At 38.1% G+C, this 25,468-nt stretch overlaps 2 protein-coding genes across 8 annotated transcripts in view; one reads left to right on the top strand and one right to left on the bottom strand.

Moving 5' to 3' along the window:
- The window catches only part of NFE2L2 (NFE2 like bZIP transcription factor 2), a 30,469-nt gene extending 19,367 nt beyond the window's left edge, over positions 1-11,102 (top strand). For 2 of the 3 annotated variants that reach the window (XM_010991198.3, XM_031451711.2), the window contains exons 2-5: positions 7,168-7,434; positions 8,057-8,146; positions 8,810-9,001; positions 9,390-11,102. In XM_010991198.3, the coding sequence (XP_010989500.1) occupies positions 7,168-7,434; positions 8,057-8,146; positions 8,810-9,001; positions 9,390-10,613 (1,773 nt within the window). In that variant the 3' untranslated portion in view covers positions 10,614-11,102. The remainder of the gene's footprint in view (positions 1-7,167; positions 7,435-8,056; positions 8,147-8,809; positions 9,002-9,389) is intronic. The other variant, XM_031451712.2, reaches the window with a different exon arrangement.
- Positions 10,645-25,391, bottom strand: HNRNPA3 (heterogeneous nuclear ribonucleoprotein A3). Of its 5 annotated transcripts, XR_004136733.2 has the most exons (12): positions 25,240-25,391; positions 23,211-23,333; positions 22,976-23,122; positions 22,677-22,887; positions 22,255-22,344; positions 22,076-22,171; positions 21,906-21,986; positions 21,503-21,646; positions 20,452-20,574; positions 20,296-20,365; positions 17,426-17,499; positions 10,645-17,101 (listed from the first exon to the last, which is right to left on the bottom strand). XR_004136733.2 is itself a non-coding variant. In XM_031451707.2 (11 exons), the coding sequence occupies exons 1-10, from the start codon at positions 25,309-25,311 to the stop codon at positions 20,313-20,315; spliced, it is 1,140 nt and encodes a 379-aa protein (XP_031307567.1). In that variant the 5' UTR covers positions 25,312-25,391; the 3' UTR covers positions 10,645-17,499; positions 20,296-20,312. The 5 variants fall into 5 exon arrangements, 4 of the variants coding, with proteins under 4 accessions (XP_031307567.1, XP_031307566.1, XP_031307569.1 ...); XM_031451707.2 differs by having other exon boundaries at positions 10,645-17,499; XM_031451706.2 differs by lacking the exons at positions 10,645-17,101; positions 17,426-17,499 and adding an exon at positions 18,232-20,201.
- Between the last annotated feature and the right edge of the window lie 77 nt (positions 25,392-25,468).

Genomic DNA, 25,468 nt, shown 5'->3' with positions numbered 1-25,468 from the left:
CCACCCCCACGGGCACACAGGTCTTTGGCTAGCAGCAGTAAACAGTGTATAGTACTTACTTGGCCCCCAAGCCGGGGTGACTGTCCTGGTTCTTTTCTTTTAAACTTAATTGTAGGCAATGACATCTGAAAAGGAGCTGTAAGATTGAAATAAATACTTTCTTTTTGCAAATGTAGAACCCACTGAGGGTGAAGGATCATTGGGGAGTCTGGAAGTGGCAGAAGTGGCTGTAAGGAGCCCCAGCGGTCCGAGTGCTGGAGCAGTGCCCTCCCTCACGGGGCTGCCCTGTGGGAGGAGGATACACGAGGGTGAGCACGCAGGGCTGCTTCATCTCAAGGTGGACATCTCAGCCCCCTAGGTAGTCCATGCTTGGTTAATTTCAGTGTATTTTGGCTAAAGTGAGTTAGGGAGTTAAATCCAGTGCTCCGGAAGATTCTGTTGGTAATATTGGTAGGGGGAGGTATTTTTATGTAGGATCATTATGATAGTGATGGAAGACCTGCTCACAGAGTGCCTTTCACGTGGGGAGGACAGCATCCAGCACTGAATACATTCATGGCTTGTTCACAAAATGGGGAAGAGATGAGAAAAATGTATCCTGAAGTGTGTTTATCAAAGCAAGCTGTTCTCTTGGCAGAGCAGCAGTTAACCCTTGGATGAGCCCTCTGACTGGGGCCCACCCAGCAGCAGCAGCAGCGTGCTCAGACACAAGTGACCGAAAATAAACTCTGTTGGCATTTGGGTGTGAAACTTCTCATGGGGAAGTTGGAGCCATGAACTTTCTGTAGCAGTGGGATCACCTGCTATCTTGGAAATTAACTGTCTTTTCTGGTTTGTTTTTGGCCAAATGTGTGTGACGCTTGAGAAAATCATAGTCCGAGTTCCTATCCTATTCACTTTCCAGTTTAGCTTTATCTTTGCATCATGCCTTGTAGTTTTACATACAGGCATAATGGGTGAGAGTTCCAGTAAATTGGCCGGATCATATTTCTTAGATTGAGTCACTGCTGAGAAACTTGTTTGTGAACAGGAAACAGCTCATGAAAGTGTCTGTACATAGTAACAAACTAGACCTTGAGGCAACTGGACCTCTTTCTAGTTGAAAGACAAAAGGGTAGAAAGATGCGTCTGTAACCCAAGGAACAGCAAATTTGTGGTCTAGGGTTTTAACTTGTTGAATAATTCGTCTCTTGGTATGTACTTGAGAATTTTCATGCTGTTAAAAATTGCTAGTTATTGAAGATTGGGGAAATAATCCTTGGTGAGATTTCTCTAGAAGGGAAACTTGGATTAGTGGTAACTATTACTACCTATTAGGAATCTCTGCTGACATATAAACCGGTTGCTAGGCCAGTTATTTTTAAAAATGAAAGTGCAATTACATAGAAATTAACCCGGTGACATTTACACTTGGCCTAGATGACTGTAAGGCCCTTTCCATCTCTAACATTCTGTAATTCTCTCCTCTCTCTCTCTCTTTCTCTTTCTCTCTCTCTCTATCTATATATATATATTTATATATTTCTTCGGATCTTTGTTTTTAATCACCTGTAATATTATTATAGCAATATATTCAAATTATTATAACAATATAATAAAAAGTTAGCAAATGAGTCCAGTGGAGTCAAAAGTACTTGAATGTGGGCAAACTGTAAAGAATAGCCTATCATCTCGTCTGTCATGTCTAGAATTCCAAGAAAACAACTAGTGTTGCCTTGTGTGTCTTCCTGGGATGAAGCAGTAGGAAAGAAGCAAAGAGAAGTAAATAGGAAGATAAATATTTATGAAATATAATAGTCGTCAGCGAGAGGTATTTTAAAAACACACTTGCTTGGTGTCATTTTACTTGTGAGTGAAGCAAAGTGAAGCCTTGTGAATCAAGATCTTTGCTGTTGTTTAATCAATTCTTCAGAATGCAAGCATGCCCTCGGTTGTTTCTGTAACCTCCTATAGCTCTTGGCTTGGTTTATTATACTCTAGTGGATGATAGGATGTGATTCATGTTCCATCTGGATTTGCCGAAAAATATTTGAGCAGCTTTTGTGGAAAAAAAAATCAAACCAGATTTTGCTTTTAGGTGAACAGTATAACCATCCGGGCATAATATAAAGAATGAAATGTATGAAAGAAAAGCATTCCTAGGTGTAACTTAGACTCCAATGCTAGCAGTTAGTATTTGGATGAAGGGATCTCAGGAGGATAAACTTTAAAAGAAGATGTATTATTTTCTTAAGGGAAATAATGATTTTAAGAAGGAATTACTTGAGACATTGTCTTAAGGCATATACTGTTGAAAGTGAGGATCAGTTTTCATTTTGTTTACAAAGTTAGTTATCTGTGCCTTTTTTTTTTTTTTCCCCACAATTTATTGGTGAAATTTGTTTTTAGAGGAAACCTCCACCACCTTCCTGTTATCCTCTGGACAAAGCAGAGGATGGAAGAGGGAAGGGAGGGAAAGGTTGGGAGGTGCAAGCTTCATGTACACATTTGAATGCGTATAATAGAAACCATTTTATGTTTCATTTCAAATATTCTTCCAAAGCCTTAGTTTAGGGAATTGCTTCAATTTAGGAGGAGATCGTGATTATCTTTGCTTTATTTTTCCTGATGCTGTTGGATGACCTGAGCTTGAATTGGCTTGCAGAAGACATATTTAATATGGGATTCTGTGTTCATGGCCTTTCTTATTTGTTTATCCTGAACAAAGATGTTTCTTTTAAAGTGGTATGAGTTAATAGTCCAACTTCAGATTCCCATAAAACGTGTAACACATTACCCAGATGGCAAATGATGATATATATACATTTTCAATATGACTGTTTCCATTGGGCCAGATGGTGATTTAACACAAATTGTCAAACATTTATGTTTCTTATTAAATTGGCTTATTTTGTTTAAGCCAAGCTAGTGACAAAATATGGAACACATTCAGGAATCATGAAAGGACCACGAAAAAAATTCAGCCCCTAAGTTGCAGACGCATTTGCTCCATATGGCCTGTGAAGGCTCACAGCCATTGCCTCCATTGCCCTCAGGACACTCTTCCGTGAGCCTTAAGGAAACACCTGATGAAATGCTGTACATTCCTCTGCCTCCCCAGACCCTTCTTGTCTGCCCTCTTGTGCGGCAGCCTTCCTCCTCGGGGCTCCAGGGGGAGAAGGCAGCCGTGCTTCCTCAGTGCCTTGGGTGTCTGTGGCAGAGTAGCTGAGTTCCTCCTTGGGGCTTTTCCTTCCACACTGTCCATTGTCATGCTTTTATATGTTGTGGGCTCCACCCGGACTATTTCCTCTTAGATGATTCGAGAGCTTTGCAAAGAGAGGGTCATTTGTGGCTTAAGTCATGTGCCCAGTCACAGGGCTTCTTGAGGACAGCTCACTGCCTGGTGGTCAGCACAGAACACGGTTCTGGGCCTGCGGGGCTCCCCACCAATGAGTCTTGGGTGGACAAACTTCTCCTGTTTCCATTTTCAGCATAAAGCTTTGAACATTTCATACAATATCAAATCCCCCCAGGTTTTTTCTTCTGAAACTTTCGTGAAAATCTGAGTAACCCATGATATGATGTATCAAGGCCATGACAAGGAACCCATTGTTGCTATATTCTGAATTTGATCAGAACATCTGTTTTTAGAAATTCAACATAGTTAAAACTCAGCCTTTTTTTTTTTTTCACTTAAGCAGATGTTTTCTTTTAGAGACCTCTCATTGCAGGAATAAACATTACATAAAAATAAACTTTAAAATACAGGGGGAAACCTCTGAAAACACTTTAAAACCTGTTTTGGTCTATTATGATCTCATTGAAGGCTGCCTAGCCTGCATTAAGAACAATTAGATGTTGTCACTTTAAGCATCTTTTGGTGGCATTCCTGGTGGAGACAGTTAAGCTAGGGCTGTAAGAGCCCCTCCACCTCCCAGTGTCCAGCACTGTCTCTGATCAGATAACAGGAACAGGTGCTCAAGAGCTGACCCAAATGGCACTTTGTATTTTATTTTTCCTGTTTGTTGATAAGGGCCCATCAGGGTGTCCTTTACTAACCATGTTACGGGAAATTTTAAGTAACTGATTTGGCGCTGTGCATGAAAGGGTAGTTAGTCATATCAGGAATTGAGCTGCAATTGAGTTGGTGTTATGTATGTACATTAAAGTGTATGTTATTTATCTTATTTACAACACATATTGCACACGCCCAGTAGTCAGTTTCAGGCCTTCCCTGAGGAGGAACCAAGTAGCTTCATTGCCGAGTGTTATTTCAGGCTCCTGCTAGAGTTATGTCTACAACTTCATTATTGTCCTTTGGCCTGGCATTTGGTCTCACTTAAAGCAAGAAGTACGGCCCATCACTGCCAGGATGCATAACAGCCCTTGCACATACTTCACATTTATAGAGAAACTTCTTCCACGTGTCTCATGTGATCCACCAACATCTGTACGGTAGGAGTAAGATGGAACAATTATACTAAATATATAGCTAAACCATCTGAACAGACTCAGGACATCTCATCTGATGAGGAGAAAAGGGGTGGGGAGGAAAGAACAGTTCTATCAGCTCTTGGTGTGATTGCCACTGATCATTTTAGAGTAAATTATATTAGGAAATCTCCTCCAACCCATAGTCCTGGGTTCTGGGGATACTTTGGAATTGTCATATTTGTGAAGTGTTTCCAACATAAATTCTTCAGTGCTCTTTTAGTTCTTTTATGAAAAAAATCAAACTGGATACTGGATTTTATCCTAGGACCTCTTAGCAAGAAGCCCCAGGCCTGGGCAGTCCAGGAACATGAGGGAGGGATGTGTCCATGTGGCCCCCACGTGCAGGGACAGGTACTTGGGTTTCTCTATTCCTGATCTTCTGAAGAGCTCAATGCACACACTGCATCAGTTTTTGAGGGGGGTTAGAATAGGTACTGCTTATTTTATTGAAACAAGTTCAATTGAGATTGCATGAGCACACGTTCCTTTCACCTGTAGTGCTAGCATTTAGTAGGTGTGGACATGATGGACACCTAATACCTTGGTCCATTAGTTCCAGTTTGGAGAACAGCCCAGATAGGTTACTTGGCTGTATCTAGATTCACTGAGAATATAAGGCCCAACCTAATCAGAATTTTAAAGTAGGTTTCTGTTGGACTTTTCTTGTTCAGATGACCGGTGGGTAAACATGTTCATTAAAATGGAAGCAAATTATTCTTAAATTGGGAATTATTCTCATGCTTTATTTTATTGGGGAGCCCCTGAGAAGATAGCCATGTATGACCAAATGCTCTACAGTTACTGTTTTGTTGCTCGTGGCCAGGAAAATAATCCAGGTAACATTGTGCTCGATCCAACCTTCCGTAAACTGGCCACTTTGTCACACCAGGGTGTCGAGGCAAAGTCTATATATAACAATGGATTTTATACCCTGCTTAATTTAGAAACCACCGTGCAATGATTGGATTTCGTATTTTTAATGTAGGCTAGTGGTTAAAAAAGCATGAGTCCAGGATGGAGGCTGCCTGAGTACTCATCCCTGTTCTGGCACTTCCCAATAGTATCCCTTCTTTCTAAGCCTCAATAATCTTATCTGTAAAATAGATACGTGTTACCTTTGGTTGTCTTGAGGATTGGTTTGTATGTATCTAAAGAACTTAGAACAATGCTTGGCATATGCAGAAAGCCCTTATTAGAAGTTGGCTTAAAAACAGGTATATCCTAGCCATTTCTGAAGAGCTATAGATGCTGTTTAATACCTACTGTGTGTGCTTTCTACCATACATTGTACTGTTCAAGGCTAGAATTGTGAACCTCAGGAGCAGGGTTTCATCGTGTTTAAGGTTCTAACACCAACTTTCAGTCAAGGCTAGAGGTGGCCTCTACTATCCAGCCAGCTGGGCTGCGTCTAGGCTGAGTGGTCTGTTTCTCCTTTAGATGAAGTAGCTTGACTGCCCACTGAAGCAGCAACCATGTTGTTTTTGTCCTTCGGAGGCTGAAAGTAGAGCCGGACACGCACTGGGCCATGCGATGCTGCCAGCTGTCATCAGAATCACAATACAAAGCTTGATGTCTATGCACTCCGTGTCTGACAGCCTTCAGGCTCCCAGTTTCCTTTCCCTCTACGTCTTGATTTTTCCAGTCTCCATCTCATTTTATTTTCAGTATAGAGGATTTGTTCAATGGGAACAGATTTAAATTTCCTACCTGTTTAGACTTCCAAAACTGAAGTTTTAAGTAAAAAAAACTGCTTTTGACACATTTGTGGTTTCTAGGAATATGTGGACATAGTACCTAGGCCTGGCCTTGTTACATAAATCAAAATAACCATTCCTTCATTGTAAGATTCCCTCTGTTATCTTAAAACTGAATCCCTTTCATTCTTCCTTGGAGCCTTGTTTTTCGTTTGTGTGGTTTGTGTATAGGGTTATTTATGATTTCTCCAAAGTGAACCTGGTGGGCACTGCCCCTTTCCCAGTTCTTTGGGTAACCTACAGGCAACCTCTTGCTTCACCCACACATATCACAAGATTACCATTTGCTAGGACTTGACTTTACATTTGTTCATACCTCAGGAGCTAAAACTCAAGTCAAGAGGAAATTGTTTCAGTAAGTAGCCACAGAGATAACAGTGGCAAGAAGTGATGGGGAAAAGATAACAATCCACTGTAGGAAAGACCAACGTTGGGGATATTGTGGAACTACTAGATTGACCATTTGACTTGGGTTTTGCTGGGCACGTTTAGAAAAAATTCCACATAATCATGTTTTCCAGACTCCGTTTCTCATAATAAACCAGTGACTTAGAGTGCTTGGTCTAATTCCTATATTCCATTAAACAAGTGTGGGATTTCTTTTGATTCAAGATCATTAATGTGCAACATTTGTAACTTTGCTTTTAGTGGCCTCTTACCATCACTCAAATTGTTAATAATCCAAGTAATAAGTGATTAGAATGGATAGCTGTGTTTGTAGGTGGTGGTGGTGGTGGGTTTTTTCTTTGTTTTCTTTTTTATGAATAGATACACTGAATAGAATTAACTGTGTCCTCCCAGAAAATTGGATGTGTTCCATTCTTTGTAATCTTCCCACCCTCCACCATCAACAATGGCATAATGTAAATTATGTAGTATCTGCCATTTTAAAACCATTTTAACCATGGTCTCTCTCCTTCCTTTTTTGTTTTAAACATAGGACATGGATTTAATTGACATACTTTGGAGGCAGGATATAGATCTTGGGGTAAGTCGAGAAGTATTTGACTTCAGTCAACGACGGAAAGAGCATGAGCTGGAAAAACAGAAAAAACTTGAAAAGGAAAGACAAGAGCAACTCCAAAAGGAGCAAGAGAAAGCCTTTTTCGCTCAGTTACAACTAGATGAAGAGACAGGTGAATTCCTCCCAGTTCAGCCAGCCCAACACATCCCATCAGAAACCAGTGGATCTACCAACTACTCCCAGGTACAGGGAACTCAATTCTTGGGAAGGTATATGGCAGAGTTTAAGGAAAGAACATTGACCCAGGAGTTGAAACATCTGGATTTGAGTTCCATCTTTGCCTTTTACTATATTTTCACGACCTTGAGACAGCTTCCCAGTGTCAGCCTCATGAGTTCGATACCTGACTTCATGGAGTATAAAGATTGGAAGGAAATAAATTACATGTCCTAATCCTTATACTTAAAGTATAAAGAGCTTTGTAAGCTCTAAAAACATGTAGTTAAGTCTCATGCAGCTGCAACAGTAGTAGAACTAGTAGTAGGGATTACTCAAGGTTCTGTGACAGGTACTTTTCTAAAGCACTTGAAATGTTGGGTGATTTAATCAACACAATTCTGTGAACTGGTTACCATTATCACACCTCTTCTACAGATGAGCAGCTGAGGCTCAAAAAGGTTAAATAACCTGCCCAGAGCACTCAAGAAATTGGGGGACCCAAGACTGAAACCAGTCTATTTTGATTCTGTGCTCTTTACCACACTAAATGGACTTCTGAAGTAAAAGAAATGTTTAACTAGATTGTAAATATTTTATGAACACTGAGCAGTTTTTTTCTTCCTTTATGTCTTTCCCTTTTATCCAGGTAGCCCACATTCCCAAACCAGATGCTCTGTACTTCGATAACTGCATGCAGCTTTTGGCAGAGACATTCCCATTTGTAGATGACAATGAGGTATATTAACATCTGGTTAATAGCAAATCTCCACAACTACATCTAATATATCCTGTATCGGTCCCTTTGATGTCTCTCATTAAAGCAAAAAAGAATGAAAAAAAGTATTTTTAGGAACAGATTTTATCGAGGAAATCTTAGCCTATAGATAACTTTATAATTTGAAAGAAAAAAAAAAAGCTCTCCATATAATACAAAACCAAAAATGTTTAGTCTTGCTTAGCCAGAAGCATGGATCAGCATAACCATAGAAACAGGTAACTCATTTGTTATAGATGCTTACAAGTAATTTTTTGTAAGTAAAAAGCAAGCTAGGTAGTAAACCAAGACTTGTGTGGTTAACAATTTTAATAAATTTATTTGAAGCACTATACTAGATATTACATGGAAAGTACAAATTTAAGTTCTAAAGATTGTTTTTACCCATTTTGAAGTTTACCTTGAAATGCGTAAGATAAAGCAATTAAGCTAGTAAATAAGGAGTAAATTTGGAGCCAGGTGGGCAGGGAAAAAAGTCGTTTCATTATATAGAAATGGGAGTCATAAGTGGTTAGAGATACAGAACTGCAGCCAATTCCAGTTTAAGATGTGATGGCCTTGGAGTGTACCCATCACTGTTGGTGTCAGATTCATGTAGATAAATAAATGCCTTCTCAATTTTAGGTTTCTTCGGCTACGTTTCAATCACTTGTTCCTGATATTCCTAGCCACATCCAGAGCCCCGTCTTCACTGCTCCTAATCAGGCTGAGTCACCTGAAACTCTTGTCCTTCAGTTAGCCACTACTGATTTAGACGCTATGCAGCGAGATTTTGAGCAAGTTTGGGAGGAGCTATTATCCATTCCAGAACTACAGGTAACTAAGAACAATGTAATAAATACCAAAGATGCTATTTTATATTCAGTACTTTTAAATCAGTCATTCCATATGCCACCTACTTACAGGAAGGATTGGAGGGTGCTTTGAAATTTGTCAGGAGAGCTGCCCATGCTCACTTCAGTGAACTTGTTAGTTAAATGGAGTGGATGTCTTGAGGATAGATTAAGTTATAAACCTGAAGTCTGATCTGGGAACTCTGAAAATAATACATTATGTTTGGGCTTGAGTATCTGTTGGAAATGGAAGTTATCTGTAAATTATAGAAGAGCTTAGAGGTGGGGAGAGTTTACCATCAAATATGAATTATCAGCTATTAAAAATAATTAGCCTCAATTTACATAGTATAAACTTCTTTTCCATGCAGTGTCTTAATATTCAAAATGACAACCTGGCTGAGACTAGCACAGTTCCAAGTCCAGAAACCAAACTGACAGAAATGGACAGTTACTTCTATTCATCAATCCCCTCACTGGAAAAAGAAGTAGGTAACTGTAGTCCACATTTTCTCAACGCTTTTGAGGAGTCTTTCAGCAGCATCCTCTCCACAGAAGACTCCAGCCAGTTGACAGTGAACTCATTAAATTCAGATGCCACAGTAAACACAGATTTTGGTGATGAATTTTATCTTGCTTTTGTAGCAGAGCCCAGTACCAGCAACACCATGTCCTCCTCTGATTTTAGCCAGTCACTCTCTGAACTTCTAAACGGGCCCATTGATATCTCTGATCTATCACTTTGTAAAGCCTTCAACCAAAACCACCCTGAAAGCACAACAGCAGAATTCAATGATTCTGACTCTGGTGTTTCACTGAATCCAAGTCCCAGCATGGCTTCACCAGAACACTCAGTGGAATCCTCCATCTATGGAGACACACTGCTTGGCTTCAGTGATTCTGAAATGGAAGAGATAGATAGTGCCCCTGGAAGTGTCAAACAGAATGGTTCTAAAACAAAGCCAGTACGGCCTTCTGGGGATACAGTCCAACCCCTGTCACCCTCTCAGGGGAACAGTGCTGCAGTGCGTGATGCCCTGTGTGAAAACACACCAAAGAAAGAAGTGCCTGTTAGTCCTGGTCACCGAAAAACCCCATTCACAAAAGACAAACATCCAAGCCGTTTGGAGGCTCATCTCACAAGAGATGAGTTAAGGGCAAAAGCTCTCCATATCCCATTCCCTGTAGAAAAAATCATTAACCTCCCAGTTGATGACTTCAATGAAATGATGTCCAAGGAGCAATTCAATGAGGCTCAACTTGCATTAATTCGAGATATACGTAGGAGGGGTAAGAATAAAGTGGCTGCTCAGAACTGCAGAAAAAGAAAACTGGAAAATATTGTGGAACTGGAGCAAGACTTAGATCATTTAAAAGATGAAAAAGAAAAATTGCTCAAAGAAAAAGGAGAAAATGACAAAAGCCTTCATCTATTGAAAAAACAACTCAGCACCTTGTATCTTGAAGTCTTCAGCATGCTACGTGATGAAAATGGGAAGCCTTACTCTCCAAGTGAATACTCCCTGCAGCAAACGAGAGATGGCAATGTATTCCTTGTTCCCAAAAGTAAGAAGCCAGATGTTAAGAAAAACTAGATTTCGGAAGATCTGACATTTTCTGAGCTAGCGGGTTTGTGTTTTTTTTTTTTTTTTTTTTACTGTTATACTAAAAGCTCCTGATGTGAAATGCTGAAATATACTTCAAGTAATTCTATGCAAAATTATAGTCAAATCTAGTGTAGAAGATACAAAATTTTAAAAAGCATTACAGTAAGTTATCAGTATGCTCAATCAGTTTCACTGCAAACTTAATTTCTTAGAACACCATTTGGGCTAGTTTCTGTATACGTGTAAATACTACAAAAACTTCTTATTTATACTGTTCTTATCTCATTTGTTACGTTTATAGATTTATATGACATCTGGCTAAAAGCAAACTGTTGCGAAACTAACCACTATATACTTTTTTAAAAATAAAAACCATATGAACAAAACATTTTTTTATATTCAATTGTTTAGCTCTGGCAAAAAAACCCCCCAATTTAGTTGAAAAGCTGGTACTAATAAAGGACTATTATGACTTAACTTCTTTGGAATTCATTTGAGTTTATTCAGTTCTTTTCCATGACATTAATATGAAAAGCACTAAATGATACTAGACACGGAAAGAGTGTATCAAAAAGATCGTTTCTTCAGCAGGTACATCTCAACCAAGGGAAATGCTATATACCATGAAAATACTGGTTCACTTACTCACACCAATAGATTTTATTAGCTAATTGCACACAGTACACATGAAAGCCAAAGGCTCTGAGGTCTGTTGGAGAAAGAACTACATGGAGGAACATGGGAGAAAAAAGGGTGGATGGGTAGAGTAGGACTTGACACGGCCTGGTTACCCTGACTTTTGTCTAGTAGAAAGCTACTGGAGGTGTTAAGCAGGAGTAACATCAGAGTTTAAGTTTCTCCAGGTAAAGGTACAAGCTGGGAGACCAACAGGGGAGGTCCTGAGATATTCACGATAGGTTGTCTTAATTTAGGGTGATAATGGTAGCAAGAAGGTGCTGGATTCTGCATGTTCCCAGGTCAAACTAAAAGGATTTTGCAACAGAAAGGATGTGGGGTGAAGGCAGACTCAAGGACTTGAACATGCCCTGAGATACATGACTGGTTAGGTGTAGGTTAGAAAATCAGTTCACTTTGAACAGGTTAATAGCAGGCATAAAATCAAAGCCCCTTAAAATCTTTGAAAAACTGCAGGCCACCCAAGAAACCATAGGAGATTCACTTTCTCCATCTAGTCAAACTTTTGTCTTGTTTCATGTTTCATTTGGCTTTATTTTGAAGTGGAGAGATGAAATTCACTTGAGGGTTAAGCGTGTTTAGAATGAATACTATGTGAAGATTAACTGAGAGTCCTATCAATCTGACAGGAGCAATATAGCGCAGGTCCATAGGCCCTAGAGTCAGACTGCCTGGGCTGCTGCCATTTTCCAAGAATGACCTTGAACAACACAAAGCACACTTAGGCTGGCTGTTTTCTCATCCGTAAAGTGAGGATAAATGTAAGTGAATCAACCCACAAAAAGTACAGTGCCTCGCTGATAGTAAGCACTCTATAAATGTGCAATTTCTTTTTCTTTAACCCTAAATTAGTATGACTTGACTGCAAATGAAAGAAAATAAAGTCAACGTAAGAATTTGACTCATTTGACTGGAAATAAAAGGGTTGAAAACGATTTCGAGGACTAATGGACCTAGGCATTCCAAAGTGGAGATTCTGCTGTGGCCTGTCTGGTGTGGTCAAGCATTTCCTCCTGTAGTGGTGGTGATGAAATCCCAGAGAGAGACATCCCTTTTCCAACCTCAGAAGACAGATATTTCATCTTGAATAAAGTGCTCTTAAACACAATTATGGGTGGGGGTTGGAGGAGGTGGCAAGTGTTATCCGGAGCACCTGTAATCAGCTGGCACCTACAAGGGGAAGAGCACTTCTAGGCAGACCACAACAGACTTCCAATAGCATGACAGCAGATGCCTTCACTCATGTGCATTCTTTGAGTTAGTCAAATTTAACATTTTTAAGAGTTCAAGATAACCAACCACCTTTCCATACCTAAAAATTACTTTTAAGTACTAAACATACTGCATTACACAGAACTAAAATTTTAAATTATAACAAATTAACTTACCCATGACTAAAAGTACAGATTTCATCTCTTGATCTGACATGCAATGTTTCTTAGATTAAATTTGGCTGTTGTATTGTAAAACTTAAACTCAGTTTCTAATTTTAAAATGTATGTATAACTATGCCTTTTACATTGATATGTCAAGCATTTTATTAGGAAACCTTAATGGCATACTATATTGTTATATAAATTTTTCCTTGCTGAGATTCCTTCTGAAGCCTATGGGATGGCTGCTCAAATGTACCTTGTATTACTTCTCACACCTGTACTTCTAAGTCTCAGAACATACATTTCTTCAAAATAAGAATGAAGAATTTTGTCTATCAGGCCAGTTTTGGCTTTTTAAGAACTAGAAAAAAAATTTAAAGGCCACATGAACTTTAATCCTATATGGAGGGAAAAAACCTCGAACTGGCATTAACTATACTGTCACGCTTTAAAACTTCAGCTGTGACTTCAGCATTCTTAAGGTGATACTCATGATCAAAAACACTATCTTACTAAAAATAGAGCTATTATGATCCAACAAAAGCACTCATTCATAAATACAGATAAAGCTCCAACTTGAAAAGATACATGCCCCCTAAAGTTCATAGCAGCACCATTTACAATTGCAAAGATACAGAAGCAACCTAAATGTCCATCAACTGGATGACTGGACAAAGTTATGGTATACACACACACTGGAATATCACTCAGCCATAAAAAAGAATGAGACAATGCCATTAGCAACATGGATGTACCTAGAGATGATCATATTAAATGAAATAAGTAAAAAATATTTATCAGTTATATGTGGAATCAAAAAAAATGAGACAGATGAACTTAGAAAACAGAAAGACTCACATAAACATGGTTACCAAAGGGGATGGGGGTGGAGGAGTTTGGGATTAGCAGATACAAAGTATGTATAAAATAAATAAGGTCCTACATTATAGCACAGGGAACCATATTCAATCGCTCAGAATAACCTATAATGAAAAATCTAAGTATGTATAACTGAATCACTATGCTGTTTACCAGAAACACATTATAAATCAACTATACTTCAATAGAAACAAAAATGAAAAAAAATACTACCTTTAGGGACCACAGAACAGGCACTAGCTTAAGCTCTTTAATAAGCCCATTATCACTTTCAACCTTCAGACTGAGGGGCAGGTATAACTTTTTTTTTTTTTTTAAGGAAAAGAAATTAGGTGAAAATAGTTAATCTGGATAGAATTTACATCAGAGAATTGTGATGGGGAGAAGGTTCCTCCGTTCACTTTCACTGAGTGAACCTTAACATTTCCTTTAATGTTACAGGCAACAAACCACAATGGTATTCACAGCACTTGTGACTGCGATTTAAAATCATAGTGGGGAGAGTATAGCTCAAGTGGTAGAGTGCCCCGAAGTACCTCCACTGAAAAATCAAATAAACCAAATTACCTCCCACCTGCAAAAAAAAAAAAAAAAAAAAAAATCTTGATTTTAATATTAAGATTTCTATTGCCAAGTATCTCAAAATGCCATTTATGCATCACAATTTCAAAGTTAGAAGTCAAACCCACCATTAGCCTCATTTAAGTTAGAGCACATATTACTGAGTGAAACTTCGTATTTTGTAACTATTTCCAATGAAACATTTATAATTCACTCTACATACTTAACACACATAAAATCAACATTCTAAGAGGTATGTTGGCATCACCAAATAACCCAGGGGAGCACGGCACAAAAAAACTCCAAATAACTTGACCAAGATCATAAAACTTTAAATTTTAGTTCTGTATTTAAATATTTTTTTACTGATAGGCAAAACCTGAAACAGGAATAAAAAAACTGACTGCATTTTCTTCCAATACCTATTGAGTAAGGGCATTAAGACAACTAAGATTAAATCTAGATAGTATCAGGGTTCTTTTGTAGTTTTCAACATTTCTATTGGGAGAATGGACTGAATATTTTAAAAAGTAAAAATTACTGTGCTGATTTTCAGACATAACTAGTTAATAAAGGCTAACAACATGATGTAGTGCAATTTAACCATTTGTTTATCTTTTAAAGCAGTCCACATCATTGTAACATTATTTATCCACACTAACAATAAATCCTACAAGTCAAATACTATGTTAGGAAATTTTTATTTCCTAACTTTCAGTACTTCTACAGGTGAATGCAGTTTAATGTACCTGATTGTCTTTAAAAATGTGAGATGGCATATTTTACCTATTACCTTACTCTTCTCCCAATTCTTGGTACTTTATATATGTTCAGTTCTAAGTTCAATTAATGTATTAATAAGACCCCATTTTTGCAAAACAATCTCCAAAGAATTTTAATTGCAGTCTTTAATGGGCACATAGGAGATTCCAGTTTTTTTTTATCTTACTGCCTGAATATTTTGCAGTTTCATTTAGTCTATTTTCATTCTGAGGAAATAAAGGTAAATGTATTTTGAGTTATTTTGTTAGGACTCAAGCATTAAACTACAATTGTAAGGTACTTAGAACTGCACAAATTACAAAACCACTGCATATTCTGTGAAACCAGTGTGCTGAACTTAAGCAAAGTGTGTTACAATCTTAACTGCTAAAAATCCTCACACGGCTTCAAGTCACAAAGCATTTCTTGTTAAGTTATCCATGCTAAGAATCCATATACATATGCTATAAAAATAATTTAGAAAAAAAAATCACAACTCTTAAAATCATACCTCACAAATTTGCTAAGCTTCAACACATTATCACCTCTTTATTTGGGCTAAATTGTAAAACTGTAGTTTAAGACTATTTTCTTAAGTTCTTCCCAACCCACCCTCATGTCACAAAATGCTCAACTGCTTTTCTCAAGATTAAGAAACCCAATACTTCTAAAACAAAAACCCGTTTTTCCAACTGGAACCACCCACCATCTTTTCTCCCAAATTATTTTCCTGTAATTATCCTTAACAACTTTTCTCCAAAGCTGATTCCTCAACTATCACCCAAATATCTCATGCACTGTGCTTTAAGACTTAAATCCTTAAGTAGCAATAAACTGTTTCATATGTGATCTATTTGTTTCCCACTGAATAGAATCCATATCCTTTAACTGACATGTTAAGACTCATTCCACATTTCCTGTTACTACTTACTAATGAAGTAGTGTTCACCTATTCAGCATTTACACAGCATTGTGAAGTGACAAAACAACACACACGTTTCTAAAAATATTTTAATGAAAAAGTTATCTTTCTGTAAACATTTCATTATACTACAAATGAAACATCTGAATCCATTACAGACCACCTCTTAAGTCTTAAAAATCAAGAAAAAACAATGAAATTTAAAAGTAATCTTGAATATTTATATCAGCTAACAATCCTTACATTACCCCTGCACATTAGCATGCTTACCACTTTGACATCAATTACTGGAATTCCAAGATATGGCATTAATTAATATTTCAAATTGACTTAACATATTGGAACTCTTAAAAACAAGCGTTATTTCAACCGTTCAGTTCCTTAACAGTCTTCTTCACCAAATTTTCTTTAGGACATGAGTGTAAACTGAGCCTTTTGGGGGAAAATGTACCATGGGACGCTGTTACCTACGTGATGCTTTGACAAGAATTAGTTTGCCTTGACCATTTCCCCCTTGTTTAACTTCCTTATTTTGTTTACTGGTGCTATGACTTAAGAGCATTGTATTTTTCAGAAATGACAATGGAACTATATTTAAATAAAATCACTTTATTTCATAAATGAGATGGACTGGAAAAGACCACCACCTTTAAAAAAAGAAAAATGCTTCCTATCTTAGGAAATTTGCTTCATTAAAATGTTACAAAGAAAACTTATTAAAAAGATATTACCTTATTTAACACTTCAGTCTACAGTGATGTGTAGAAATTCAGTCCTGACTTACTAGAAAGAGACCCAACCAGTCATTTTCTGAGAATAAAACATGTGGCAAACTAACTACTCCTGTTTATACAAGAACTTGACTTACTCATAACTTAGAAACTAGTTTTAAGTATCTGTCCCCCCGAAGTTTTCTTTTATTTTTTAAAGTGTATTAACATCAAATCTCAAATTTTAACAAGCCCTTCTGGGGCAGCAATAATAGCCCTTATGAACAATCAGCATCTGATCTGAACAGTAACTGAGTTTAATATTTTAACTACTCTTTGGGGAAAGTTGTCTTAAAAAGGAGCATTAGCATAATTAGGCCCCCCACCACTTCTGGTTAACACGTTAAACACAAAAAACCTAAAAAAGAACCAAGTTTATCCTATTAGACCAAAAATTCCCTGAAGTCACATGCAAGAGAACTTATTTATGTTACGAGGCCACTTGAATGAAGACCATTCTCATACCTGTATGATCTGACAATTTTGAAAGTTCATTCCAAGACGTTTTTCCTAGAACAAGGATTAGAAGCTTAATGCTTCTGTCATGTCATGCTCATTAAAAAAACTCCTCAAAAAATATGATCACTCTTACCCAAAATTGACTTTACCCAAAAGACACCAACACTGAATTGTATATATCTGACTCTAGATGAACACTTGCGGTTATTGCAGGGAAACCTTTTAAACTGTTTAAATGTGTTGAATGTGGTGCCAAGATAAAGTTCTCAGCTGAACAATTTTGCCAATGTACCTAATGGTTTCTAAAGATGTAATATAAATTTGTGGGGAAACAAATGGTGTCAACCAGGCTTTACTGTGAGCTACAAACCTTACCCAGCCAGAAACCTTCGTATTTAAGATGGTAGGAAAGACATTCCTCTTTTAGGCAAGTAGGGTTCTCATTCAACCTGCAAATCAAAAAGATTACTCTTACCTTGCTTTACAAAAAATTACTCTTTAATTAGTGAAAAAATTCAAATGCAAGCCTTACCTAATGCTTATTGCCCTTCCTTGCAGGTCTAAATGCTAGACCTAGTGACTGTGGCCAACTATCTCTCATTGATGTTCCAAAAGGCGAAGAGCTCCTTCCTGCTAGACTTTCTTCGATATTTCAGTTGCAATAAGCAGATTTAACTAGCTTTTGGAAGTTGCTCACTATCACCATAGTATCTTATGCCTTCACTTCTCTGTAGTTGAAGCTCTTGCTGCTGCCTTGTCATTCTTTATTTATGCTGACTTGTCCATACTCAAAGGGCTGCTGAAGTCCTGTCTTAGTGAGTCTCCTTTGATCCACACTGTGCTTAAGAAAGCACATCTTAGGTCCTTTAAAGCTGGTTAAATCGCTCTCCTCATGGCTTAACTTTTCCACACTGTTCACAAGAACTAAGCTAATACAACTTATAAACAGGTCACACACACAGATTTCACCTGCTTATAGGTTGCAAACATCAACTTACTAACAATATTTTCACTATTGAACTAGTTCCAGAACATAGAAAATTTGTTAACAGTACAATTAACCTCATATGTCATTAAAGGATACTGTCAAGGTTGTGTCAAACAATTTCACAAACATAGAAACAGGAAATGTTAATCTACCCCATTCCTTCAACCTTTATTATATGAATAAAAGAACTTGAGACAATTTAGCTTAATTTTAATAAAATGTTTCTTTCCCAAGCATTATTTTGACCAGGTACCCAGGTTTACGTTATGAACATTGACAGTGTCCATTTATATAACCACACTTGAAGTTGTTAAAGACTTAACCATTTTCTAATTAGCCTATTTTCTACGCTGCTTATTCACATATGTCCATTAACAAATGGAATGTTGTCTGTTACATTTATTGGTTTGTGAGTGTTTTCTGGAAAACTGCAGTGTCTGTGAAGACCGATTTCCATGCTGGCATTGCATGCATCCAAATATTAATGCAGAGGCACAGAATTAGAGCAACAAGAGAGCATATTCAAACACTAGCACGCCCCATCCCCCTTTTTATTGCTTGTTTTGCTTAGTACTTCTTAAAACAAAACAAAAAAAGAAACTCAATTTCAACGTTCAACTGCCAAAGAAATTTTAACAGCAGGGCACATACTTAGGGCTTGAATGAAATTGTAAACACTAGCTGGCGCAAAACAGTAGACAATGGTTTATATAAATATATACGACCTTGTTAGCTAAAACTCTTCTCAACCAGGGTCTTCCAAACAAATTGTTAACTCATACCAACATGACCTAGGTTCAAGCATACACATGGAATAACAGTGTGTTCTTTGGGATTTTAAGTGAGTACAAACTCTGACTATCCAAATTTGAATTCAGGTCTTTGGGAAGTGAAAAGCTTGTTTGTACTAAGCAACTGTGCTACACTTCTACTGCATTAAGTCATTTGGGATGATTAAATCTAGACTATCCTTGGTTTCATCCAGTAAAATGCAGAGGATACAAACAGGAAAGCATGCCAGCCAGTTAAGGGTTCAACAATGCATGATTTTTATTCTCTTGCTCTGAGAGCTTGTATCAAAAAAATATATATTAAACCAAGGAAAATAACTGAAGATTTATGGGCCTCTTGTGCTTTAAAAAGGAAAAAAAGGGTAGCCACTAATTTGCTCAGATACAGCAAGCTTAGTGGTCCTATATCTTCAAGATTTTAAGAATGTTTCTTCAGGTAGGAGGAAAGGGAAAACATTCACTACCCCTTTCCAGAATTTAAACAGCGGGCAGTAGACATCCTTTACACCCAAGTAAAACTATGGCAGCAGTTTACATGTGATCAAAGTGAATGCAAAATGGAGATGTTCTAAACACAGCTAGGACTCTCAGCAAAGCTAATACACTAAAATCATGATTACATTTGAAAGAAAATGCACAAAAACCAAATAGAAATTTTGAGATTTTTCATTTGAAGGTAAATCTTAATGCTATTAAATTCACAAATATGCTAATTTAAATACCCAATTCTATTATCTAAAACACACATTGCAAACATACAAATATCTATTCTCTCCACATGTCAGAGCCCATTCATTTCATGGTTTGGAAATGGGGAGAATAGATTCCCCTTAAACTGCAAGTAAGCAGGTGTTTCTTTACAGTTAACTTTAGCAAAATTCATACAAAATAGTAATTAACAATGATCTTCTTTACTTGTTAACTCACAAGGAAACACCTTCAAAACTGCATTTTGTTAAAGTTTCTGTACTAAAATGTAGAAAAACTGAACTACACAAATATTGAAAAGTTAAAAATTCCTTAATTTTTTATTCCTGGTACCACTACCACAATTTACAGGGCAATATACCTGATGTAATGAAAAGAAAAAGAAAAAGACAAAGCTACAACAGATAAAAGACCTCAGGAATGTACATCTAATCGACACTACATTGCATTAATCAATAGCTGCACTTTTTGCAAACTGTGGCTATGACAGTCCTGAACAAGAAGGGTTTCCTGTTTAAGCTGCAGTAACTTTTCTGACTATGGATCATCGTTCCTCCTGTGGCAGATTTTTACAGTTCCTCTAATGCATTTGGGACGACTGTCTCAAAGTAACCTGCAGCTTTCCTGACAACTCCTCGCTCTCTCTCCTGCTAAGAACTGTAGCCTGTTGAATAATACAGGATAAAAAAATTATTACACTCAGTGTAACAGTTCCACATATTCTTTATCATCATGATAAAAACTTAAAAGATACCTACCCTTTTCTGCTGAGTTTTTAGAACCTTCTGCTACCATATCCACCACTTCCACCACCAGATCCATAACCACCTGGAAATACAGATAGTTTTTAAAAAACACGAGCTTTTAATTTAGACAACTATGAAAATTTTTGATAGAAAAAAAATTTTATTTACCACCATAAGGACTGCCCGAGCTTCTTCCACCAAAACTGCCCCCCTTCATGGGTCCATAATTTGATTGCTGTTGTCCACTATAATTTCCAAAATCATTATAGTTCCCACCACCACCATAGTTACCTGAAATTACAGAGATTTTATTTGTGGTTGACCTACACAATAGTTATTTTCCTTTCTTAACACATGCACTTACTATTTCCTGACAATCATCATAGCATGCTCTACAACACTTACAATCCTTTGAAAAGAGATTTTACATGAGGTTCTGGGTTCAATCCCCAGTGCCTCTGTTAAGGGGAAAAAAAAGAAGAGATTTCATAGTCCTACCAACTCTCCCTTATCATAAAGAGGCCCACTAGCAGACCTCAGCTATATGTAGGAGAGGAGGAGCAAAGAGCACAAGTTGGCTCAAGAGTATGTATTTAGATAGCTACCTTATTTTGTTAGATGCTACACGCCAGCACATTCTCTTCTGCATACACTAAACACTATCAACTGTGTCCGTGTTTGATTCACTCTTAATTCTGATACAGTATAACTTTTAAATCAGTGACAAAAAATATTTCAAGTTAACTTGAAATTGAATTGAAAAACTTTCTGTTGCTGATACATTAATAACAGAGTTCAAAAAAATTCAGTGAGTTCGTAACTACAGTATCATGGAATAATGATGCAGACTTGCTTACAGTCTGTGATGCATCTGACATATTAAAACCCAAAGTATTTTTATCACCTAAACTGCAGATGACATCCTATTCATTTTAACATGTCTATACGTTCAATTTAGTTTCCACTTTTCCAGTTTAAACACACCTAGAGTTAAGTAAAATTCGGTCAACAATGACGGATAAATGTCCATTTCAACACATAAAGAGATGAATACATTTTGCCAATTTACTAAGCCAGCAAAATAAGAAAATTCAGTTTAATTTCCCACCACTTGAGTACTTTGTATTACAGAGCATATTTAACCAAATGCTATTCTAATGTGTTTTCACAAACACCTGTAATGAACCACACACAATACTTAAAACAAGTGAAAGCTTACCACCTCCAAAATTTCCTCCTTCATTGTAACCATCATATCCTCCACCACCGCCACCATATCCACCACCTTGGTTTCCATATCCTGGTCCACCACCACCATAGCCTCCTCTACTACTATAACCAGGACCACCTCCATAGTTGCCACCTAAAAAAGAAAAAATTGGGTTGTCACTCAAAAACACAAATGCACATCGGGTCAAGTTATTGAACACTAATTTACATTTCATTTAAGCCCCTGGAAAATAGGCCAATGAGTTGAAAAATCTAGTCTTTTATGGTATTAATTTAGTGTAAGCATATTTTAATGGTCAAGCAATGCAAGTTTTAACTGAAAACAGGAAAATGTAAACAAATACTTAATAAACTCTAGAAACAAAGTCAAAATAGCAAACAAAAAAACTTACCGTCACCTCCAAATCCATTATATCCACCATCACCTCCTCCATAACTACCTCTGCTGCCACCACCTCCACCGCCATAGCCTCCTAAAGAAAAGCAAGGTGGGAATTAAAAAGATATATTCAAATTACCAATACATTTTAGATAACCATGCAGTTAGAAGTAACTGTCCTACCTCTTCCACCAAAGTTTCCACCACGGCCAAAGTTACCTCCACCACCTCCAAAGTTTCCACCACGACCCATAAAGTTGCCAGATCCACCTCCACGACCTTTAAGACAGGAAAGGAATATCTTTAAAAACCTTACAAACACCACCCACATTTATTTTTTATGTGTATATGGTACTACTCACCTCTTTGTGATCCAGCAGACTGCATTTCTTGTTTAGAAAGGGCCTTTTTCACTTCACAATTATGCCCATTAATAGTGTGGTATTTCTGAACTAAATTTTTTTTAATCAAACAAACAAACAAAAGTTACTTGATGTTTGGGAAAGCACATGTAAATGACATCCTTTATCCCTATATAACAATAAAACATCGAGAAAGTAGTGACTGAGCAGGTGAGCAGGGATGAGGGAGCATTCTGGGATGTTAACATTTCTCGATCTGGATGCTGGTTACACAAATATAATCACTTTATGAAAACTGAACCATACACTTTATATGCTATTACTATGCATAATACAAAATAATCAACAATTTAATAAATATAGTATACAACAAAGAAGCCATTTCTGCTTCCTCATTCAAGTTCTGACAAATTGTTACTTACCAACAATTTTATCAACTGTATCATGATCATCAAAAGTTACAAAAGCAAATCCTCTCTTTTTCCCACTCTGTCTGTCTTCCATAACTTCTATGGTTTCAATCTTGCCATACTTTTCAAAGTAGTCTCTCAAATTATATTCTTCTGTATCTTCTTTAATACCACCAACAAAAATTTTCTTCACTGTTAGATGGGCACCAGGCTTTACAGAATCCTACAAATAAAAAATACTTAAGTAAAAAACCCAAAAACTTCACAAATTTTTACAACAAATATCACACAACATGGTATTATTAAAATACCTCTCTAGAAACAGCTCTCTTTGGTTCCACTACACGCCCATCAACCTTGTGAGGTCGAGCACACATTGCTGCATCCACCTCTTCAACACAAGAGTAAGTCACAAAACCAAAGCCCCTGGAACGTTTTGTTTGGGGGTCTCTCATCACCTACAAAATAAAAATTTTAAAGCACTGAAACACCTCCATAAGTCCTCCATTCCTTTTAAAGAAACTTTCTTGTTCCTTTTAAACTTACCACACAATCTGTAAGTGTGCCCCATTTCTCAAAATGTTCTCTTAAGCTATCATCTGTAGTTTCAAAGCTCAGACCACCAATAAACAGTTTTCTCAACTGCTCTGGTTCCTTTGGATCATGGCCCTGTGGAAACAAACCAATATATAATTGGAATAGGATCACACATACCAACTGATTAATGGAACCAAAAAAACCAAGAAAACCTATAACCAGACTTTGAAATGCCAACATCACTTAAAAACTAAATTGAAGTCCAAGAGAATTTCAGAATCAAAAGCCCTGTTACTTTAAACTACAAGTGTCTGGGGACAGATTACTTTAGAAAGTTCTGAGAAACCATTTTCTAAGAAACAGAAGTGTTGTAAAAGCAGTGTTTCATCCATGGTATTTCTTCTCATGTCTTCCCTGAGTCTACACCCCACCAACCATTTAATTTTAAACCACAAAACTATTAATATTAAGTACAACTTACATGATGAATGACAAATTTAGAGACATTCACCAGTTTCAAGCAAATAAAGACGTTAAAATAATACTACTCAATAAAAGGCTAAACCAGCAGCCCCCCCAAAAACTATGAAAAAAAATCCACCATATATCTTGATAACTTCCTGTAATCAACTTATGTTACAGGTTACATACTGCAAAAATTACCTATTTGCACTTGTAGAACACGCCAAAAATGCCAAAACCAACATTTTATTGGGTCTCAGAAAGGGGAAGTTGGACTTAAGTACAGCATGTTGACAATGGAGCACAATAGAACAGAAATTGAGATTTAAAAAAAATTAAGATAAGGCCCGAATCGCTTTACAATTTAACTATTTCTTTAATAAACTACATGAACTGCCATTTAATATATCCATTAAGATCTTTCACCCAAAGTCCTTAAATAAAGGGGTTCACATTTACACCCTAGGGTCGTCCTGGCTTCTAAAAGCAGATGTTAAGGCATTTAGTATGAAGAGACTGTCACATGCTAAGAAAAAAAAAAAAGATTAACAGCCTAAAGCATTAATTCACTTACTCTCATCTTTTCAAGTCCTGGTTAGATGATAACATTTAAAACTTACAATACACAAAGTTGACAAAAAGAAACAACTGTAACCCACGTAGAATTATCTCAAACAACTGAAAAAGTCGATTCTGGTTACAGTACTTTAAAAGAAAAATTCAAGAAACTACAACCTAAGCCGACCCACCAGAGAACGGGCAAAAATAGAGATCAAGAATTTTTAAATTTCCTATTTTACTTCTACACTCATATTCTGAGATGGAATACCACTTCACCCACAGGGAGCGAAGTTATGTACAATGCTAAGTACTTCAGCAAACATGGCAGGTCAAGAAATATTTCAAAGCATCTCATTTTAAAAAATTATTTTCATCTAAGTGCTGCAAAGAACAAAACAGGATAGAGAAATTCTCATCTCCTTAGAAAGGTAGGCCTAGAACGGCGCCGGTAGAGAACAGCGAAAGCACTAGGCCCCAAGCTTCGAGGCCATTTGCGGCATTTTCTGTTAGGCCGCCTCCTCCCTCTTCCTTCCAATCCCACGCTCTCTCTCCCGGCGGCGCAGCCAGGCGGCGGCCATTGCGTGCCAATGCGCCATTTCGTAACGCGGCAGCGGATCAATGTCAATGTGGCCGCCGCCCGCCTGCTCGCTCGCCCGGATGTGCCTGCTCGTCCCCTCCCCTCCCCCACCGCCTCCTCCCAACCGCTCCCGCCGAGGCCCGCCATGCCGCCCTCGGCCTCGAAACCGAGGCCGCGCGGCGGGTAGGCCGACCTCCCTCCCGAGGCCCAGCCACGCCGCGCCTCCCAAGGGCCACCTGTACAGCCAAAGGAGACGGCAAGGCGGGCGAGAAGCCCCAAGGAGGCCTCCGAGGCCCGCTCCCCTCCCCCTCCCACCGCCCGTCTCAACGCAGAGCGCGGGACGGCCGACCCGGTCCACCCGGCCTCCCCGCTCCCACCGAGCTAGGCACCCCCCAATGCCGGCCACTACCCATCAACCCCCCACTCTCCCCCTAATACCTCCTCCCCCCGGCGGCGGCGGCGACGGCCGGAGTCGGGCTGGGGGCGACCGGGCGGCGGTTTTACCTCCATTTTGAGACCGGACTCGCCTCTTCCAACTCGAGTTCAATATGGGACCGAGAGGAAGAGGCGGGGCCAGCCGTCACGTGACGCGTTTTCCGCGCGCCGCCGTCCTAGTGGGGGGAGGGGCGGCCTGGAAGGGGCGTGGCCAACTTGGCGCGAAGAGGGA

The sequence above is a fragment of the Camelus dromedarius genome, chromosome 4, assembly GCF_036321535.1.
Source record: "Camelus dromedarius isolate mCamDro1 chromosome 4, mCamDro1.pat, whole genome shotgun sequence".
Taxonomy (NCBI): Eukaryota; Metazoa; Chordata; class Mammalia; order Artiodactyla; family Camelidae; genus Camelus; species Camelus dromedarius.
The sequence above is the reverse complement of the archived record's forward strand: the minus strand, read 5'-3'. Positions and strand labels throughout refer to the sequence as shown.

Coding starts and splice junctions, on each gene's coding strand:
- HNRNPA3 (XM_031451707.2), bottom strand. CDS start 25,311: ATGGAGGTAAAACCGCCGCCCGGTCGCCCCCAGCCCGACTCCGGCCGT. Junction 21,987..22,075: donor TGGAAACTTTGGTGGAAGAG/GTAGGACAGTTA, acceptor GCTTTTCTTTAG/GAGGCTATGGCGGTGGAGGT. Junction 20,366..20,451: donor CTCGGGCAGTCCTTATGGTG/GTAAATAAAATT, acceptor CTGTATTTCCAG/GTGGTTATGGATCTGGTGGT.